Genomic DNA, 5457 nt, shown 5'->3' with positions numbered 1-5457 from the left:
CTTGCCAATATCTGTATAAATATCCGTTTCATCTCAATTTTCGCATTCGTCGTGTGACTGAAACTGTTCCGGTATTTGCTGCTCTGTCTGTGGTGGCGAGCGGTTCGGGGTATTAACATGTCGTCCAGAAAGAGCTGACCGAGGCTTGTGCCTTCCACTTTGGGTGTAGTACGAACTTCTGAACGGAGCTGTGCGTGGCAGGAGGTGGTGCCCGTAGTGGTGGTGGTGTGTATCGAGGGCTGGGTCCATCAGGTCCCTTCTCTAATAGTGTTGTTGCTAAGTCAAATGTCCAGAGAGCTTTCACTACTCTACCTGACCATTTGTTTAGAAGAAGCATTTCTTGCCCTTGCTAAAGTGAAGAGACTAATTTCTGTTGGAATCTGCTGTCTTCTGGTGACTGTAGTATCTTCGCAACAAAGGTGGCACACAGTCGCTGAGCCCTCTGATACAGAGTTGTAAGTTGGCACTCTACTAGGGCATTGTCAGTCAGTGTCCATCTGGGAGCTTCCAACAATACACGGACACACTGATTCTGAGCAACTTCAAGGCGATTTTGCTGGTTCTTACTGAGTCCAATGATTGTGAGGGCAGCTTAATCAATAACTGGTCGGATGGCATGTGTGTAAAAGGCCCTCAACACATGGTAGTTGCAGCCGTTGTTTCGAAAAGCCAGTGCTTGCAGGGGACGTAGTCGGGAATTCTCTAGATCCGTGAGATAAGTGACTTCTCGTACAAATGTAAGGTTTTGATCAATCCACACTCCAAGGTACTGGAACTTTGCAACCCATTTGATGTCTTGACCGTAAATCTTCAGATTCAACTTGGTGTTACGTTTTCCAAACCTCATTGCTTTAGTTTTGGTGGTAGAAATCTTTAGGCCTAGATCATCACAGGCATCCTGCAGAATACTTAAGGCTCTTCTTGTAGTGTGGATCCTGGGGCCACGCCCACCAGCGACAATGAGGGCAAGGTCATCTGCATAGGATATTAGAGTGCAGCCCTCGGGGAGTTTGATATCCAGCAACATCGTCATTAGGATGTTGAATGATGTTGGGCTAAGGATTCCTCCCTGGGACATACCATTCTCTAGGTGGTGGTAGTCAGAGTAATAGCCTTGTAGTGTGACTCTGGCTTGCCGGCCATGCAAGTAATCTGCCACCAAACGCAGGCGTCGTCCTCGAATATTCTTCTTGGCTAGGCCATCGAGTATGACGAGGGGGTTGGCAAGCTAGAAAGCCTTCTCCAAGTCCAGGAAAACTATGACAGCATTGTTACCATGCACGAGGGAAAGTAAGGTAGCAATGCTATGCTGTATGCTCCGACCCTTGATGAAGCCGTGAAAGTTCTCATGAGGTATCCCCAGCTTGCATCTTAGTCGAGTGAGCTCCTGACGTTCGTATGTCTTGCATAACACAGAGAAGAAGGAGACTGGACGGTGAGATGTTGGGTCAGAGCACTTGGAGATGGGAATTATGTCGGCCTTCTTCCACATGTCTGGTAGTTGCCCTTGTTGCCACGATGTATTGATAATTTGCAGTAACGACCCTTCATCTGCCATCCCTATGTATGCCACCATGGAGTATGTGAGATGGTCATGGGCTGGTGCTGTATCCTTGCTCCTTTTCATGGATGCTTTGAGTTCTTGAAGTGTGAAGTCTCTGTCAGTGTCATCGGCTTGAGCATAGGCCTGATCAACCCTTTGCTGACTTTCTGACTGTTTTTCCTGTTGTTTCACTGTGATACTTGCAGGCAGTGAGGAACTGTATGTTCTACCTGCAAATTGAACAGCAAGACTTTGAGCTTCTTGCACAGGATTATGGTGAAGCCTGCATCTTGGCCGACGTCCAGTGGCAATGCGGAGTTTTTGCCAGAGCTCTCTCAGGGGTGTGTGTGCATTAAATGTGGCACACCATTCAGGCCATTTCTCTGTCCTTACTTCTACAGCTACTTCCTGTTGACAGGCAGTTGCAGCTCGAAGATTGGCGAGATCTAGGTCTGATCTAGTTCAACAAAATTTACGCTGTGCTATACATGCCTTATGGTTGCATTCCTTAATTCTGTCATTATAATACCACCAGTCCTTCCTTGCTGATTTCCCAGGGTAGTATTTTGGTATGGATGCATTTGCTGTGTCCTGCATTGCTTTTGTTAAGTCACGCTCCAGCTGATTGACATCATCTGTTGGTTCATAGGAGTCTTCCCACTCCTCTATCTTGGCCTTGAACAAGGTCCAGTTGGCTTTGTCCAGTCTCCAGCATGGCTCTTGTGCAGCAACTTGGTGGAATACTGGGGTTTGAAGGGTGATAGTAACTGGATAGTGGTCACTAGTGATGCCAGAGTTGATATCCCACGTAAGATAATCGACCAATGCTGTGCAGGCAAATGTTAGGTCTAGGCGACCACCATGGGTGTAAGTTGGTTCTTTGGTGTTGTTAAGTAGAGTGACGCCTGTGTACTGGGATAGGATTTCTGCAACGTGTCGTCCTGTAGCATTGGCTGGGCGGGGTGACTCTAGAAGGATGGGGTGATGAGCATTGAAATCCCCTGCTATGATTGTGTCCTCTTCTTCTGCTTCAGTGAAGACTTCACCCAAGTCGGGAGTTCCTGTGTGAGGTTTGTATATGTTGTATAATGACATTGTTTTATTCCCAATGAACAACTGTACACCAAGCAACTCAATCTGATCCCCACAGGCAATAGGACTGTCAATTTTCTGGCTGGTCAGGTTCCTTTTGAGAATGGTCATGCATCCCCAACTTCGCTGGGCTGGTGGAAGGACGGAAACTTCGTGACCTGGAAATCGTGGGGACTGTTATGTTAGTCTCTTGTAGGAGGAGTAAATCTAGTTCCTGTAGTCTTACACAGGCTTGTAGAATGGCTTCTTTGCTGCGGAATCCCCTACAGTTCCACAGCATGATCCAAAGTGACTGAAAAGAGTTTGAATAACGAGTTATTTCATTAGCCATATTGCTTGATGAACATTAAGTGCAATTCTGGTTCGGTGTGATGGTTATTAGAGGTCAGTTATTCTGTTGGTGTCTTCGAATTCTTCTTCAGTGTCAGAGTGTCTGTCAGAACACCTATCAAATCCAGCTGATTGTTGAGTGATGACGAGGCTAGGGGATGGAAGCTTGTGACAGATGTCTGTGTTCCTTGCTGGAGGTGTTGTAAGGGAGGTCACTTTGTTACCTGTGCATTGTTTGTGGCGAGTGGATCTGGTTTGTAGTATGGAGACTGGTGAAATATAACATCCTCTTGGAGGGTGGAGGTATCAGACCTGGGGCTTGTCTGGATGGCTTGTTGTTTTTCTGTATGTGATATTGTAATTTCGGGTGATGAGGGTGCTGTTTTTGGTGATGTTGTGGTTGTTCTTTTGGGTGTTAGTGCTGTGGATGTTGTTGTGGGTAATGTAGATGTTTGGAGAGTGGTTGTTGTGGGTGCTTTGCATGTTGCATGGGCTTTTGTTCTGAGTGTTGTGTATTTGGCTTTGGGTGTTTTGGATTTTGTTTTAAGTGTTGTACAATTGATCTTAGGTGTTGTGCATTTTGCTTTCTGTGTTGTGGGTTTTGTTTTATGAGTTGTGGATTTTCTAGCTGGTTTCTGGGTTTGTGCTATTGTATCTGACTCAGTTACATATGTCTGGGTTTGTGTTGTTGTGTCTGTCGTGGTTGCACATATCTGGGTTTGTGTTGTGATGTATATCTTGGTTGGGGATCTCTGGGTTTGTGTTGTGGCGTCTACCATTTTTGTATAAGTTTCCACAGACATCTCTCCATGGGAAACTGTTGGGTGTTCCTGGGACTTGTTCTTTTTCAATGCTGAGTGCACAACATCGGTTACAAACTTGACCTCTTCCTCAAACGAATTCCTTGCAAGGTCCGATCTCTTAGCCACCTCAACAATTGTTGTGCCAATAATATCAATGAGAGTGTTGGGGGTCAGTCCTACCTGGTGTGTGGAAGTGGGACTTTTGCTTGAACTTGTGTGGGTTGGTAAAGCTGGAATGGTTTGTCTTCGAGGCTTCTTTTGAGCAACAAGGTTTAGGGGTTTAGACCAAGCTGAGGGACAATGTGGTGCTGGTATGAAAAATAGATGTTTACTGGCCTTGTCTTGTGCACGTTTTCCAAACAGTCGAGCTATGGGGCAAGTTGGGTTCCATGCAAGATGATTTGCTGAACAGTTCGGGCACTTGGGGGTTCCTTTTTCACCAGTTTTCTTGAACCTTCCAATACAAACCTCTGTTTCATGTACACCGCTGCATGCCCCACACTTGGCATTGTTGGTGCACTGAATCTTGTTATGACCCCACTGCTGGCACCTTTGTCATCTGGGATAGGTCGGTATGTACGTTCTCAGCATCCAAGTGCCGTGTTCTGGTATCGTGATTTTGTCTGGTGGGTGTGTTCCATTCCATTTGATGAGGACAGACTTGGATGGAGTTTTATGTTTTCCGAATCCTTGGAGAAGTCGTTTGGCCCCACATACTTCCCTGGTGTTGTATAGAACTGCTGTGTCGAGGCTCCTGGGGAAGTTTTGCACTACCAGGTTGCAAGGGCGCACCCAGAGGGGGAGTCACCGGGCCCGGGCCCCCCCCTTAGCTCTCTGGGTCCTTAAAAATTTATATATATTTATTTCGATAACAGCAAAACATGAAAAATTGGCAAGTACAAACAAAGAGTAACAAATGAACCAGCAGCTTTCTGACTTTACACCTGCATGTGACCTCCCGAAAATTATCGGATTACCTGACCTCACCTCATTACGGGTCCCCCCTTTAGAAAATTCCTGGGTGCGCCTCTGCCAGGTTGTGATTTTTGTCATATGGATCGACCCCTACTAGATGCACATTTCTTCCCTTTTTTTTGGCGTTCTGTAGTTGTTGTGCTGTAACCTCGTCCGAGGGCTTGATAACATAATGTCCAGCCTCATGTGCTGGAGCAAAGGTGAAGTACCACGTTGGGTGTTCCTTTTTCAAGGCCTCTATCAGCTCAAAAGTTGATTTGAAACCAGCTGTATAGGCTGCGATGAATTTTGGTAGTAACTGGCTGGAGCTGACAGGTGACGAAGCTGGGGGAGGGAGGGGGCGGGGCTCGGGACTGGAGGTGCTTGCTCCGTCGTTGGTGAATGTAATGGCTGTCGTATTACGATGTGGTGCTTCTTTGAAAAAGTTACTACATGACAGTATTGTGATACCAACTCTAACGTATGGAAGTGAAGCTTGGACGTTGTTGGAAGGACACAAGTCAAGAGTGAGAGCAGTGGAAATGAGTTATTTAAGAGGAGCCTGTGGAGTCACATGGAGAGACAGGCTGACGAATGAGGATATAAAGGAGCGTTGTGGTGTGGATGTGGATGTGATAGGAAACGTTATGAGGAATACACTGAGATGGTTTGGCCATCTGGAGAGGATGGAGGGTGAAAGACTGACGAAGAGAGTGTATGTGAGTGAGGTGGAGG

At 46.5% G+C, this 5457-nt stretch overlaps 1 protein-coding gene across 1 annotated transcript; it reads right to left on the bottom strand.

Annotated features, from left to right (window-relative positions):
* Positions 1 to 1228: 1228 nt before the first annotated feature.
* LOC145417505 (uncharacterized) lies at positions 1229 to 2746 on the bottom strand. The gene is made up of 2 exons (XM_080286213.1): positions 2032 to 2746; positions 1229 to 1773 (listed from the first exon to the last, which is right to left on the bottom strand). The coding sequence occupies exons 1-2, from the start codon at positions 2744 to 2746 to the stop codon at positions 1229 to 1231; spliced, it is 1260 nt and encodes a 419-aa protein (XP_080142339.1).
* Positions 2747 to 5457: the final 2711 nt, after the last annotated feature.

The sequence above is a fragment of the Coenobita brevimanus genome, chromosome 110 (genome assembly GCF_032717465.1).
Source record: "Coenobita brevimanus isolate Jiangsu-jjx chromosome 110, ASM3271746v2, whole genome shotgun sequence".
Lineage (NCBI taxonomy): Eukaryota > Metazoa > Arthropoda > Malacostraca > Decapoda > Coenobitidae > Coenobita > Coenobita brevimanus.
The sequence above is the reverse complement of the archived record's forward strand: the minus strand, read 5'-3'. Positions and strand labels throughout refer to the sequence as shown.

What these genes read in the sequence shown, in the direction of transcription:
- LOC145417505 (XM_080286213.1), bottom strand. Translation starts at nt 2,746, where the DNA reads ATGACCATTCTCAAAAGGAACCTGACCAGCCAGAAAATTGACAGTCCT. An exon ending in GGAATGCAACCATAAGGCAT is followed by an intron (nt 1,774 to 2,031) that starts GTATAGCACAGC and finishes TTCAATTTGCAG; the next exon opens with GTAGAACATACAGTTCCTCA.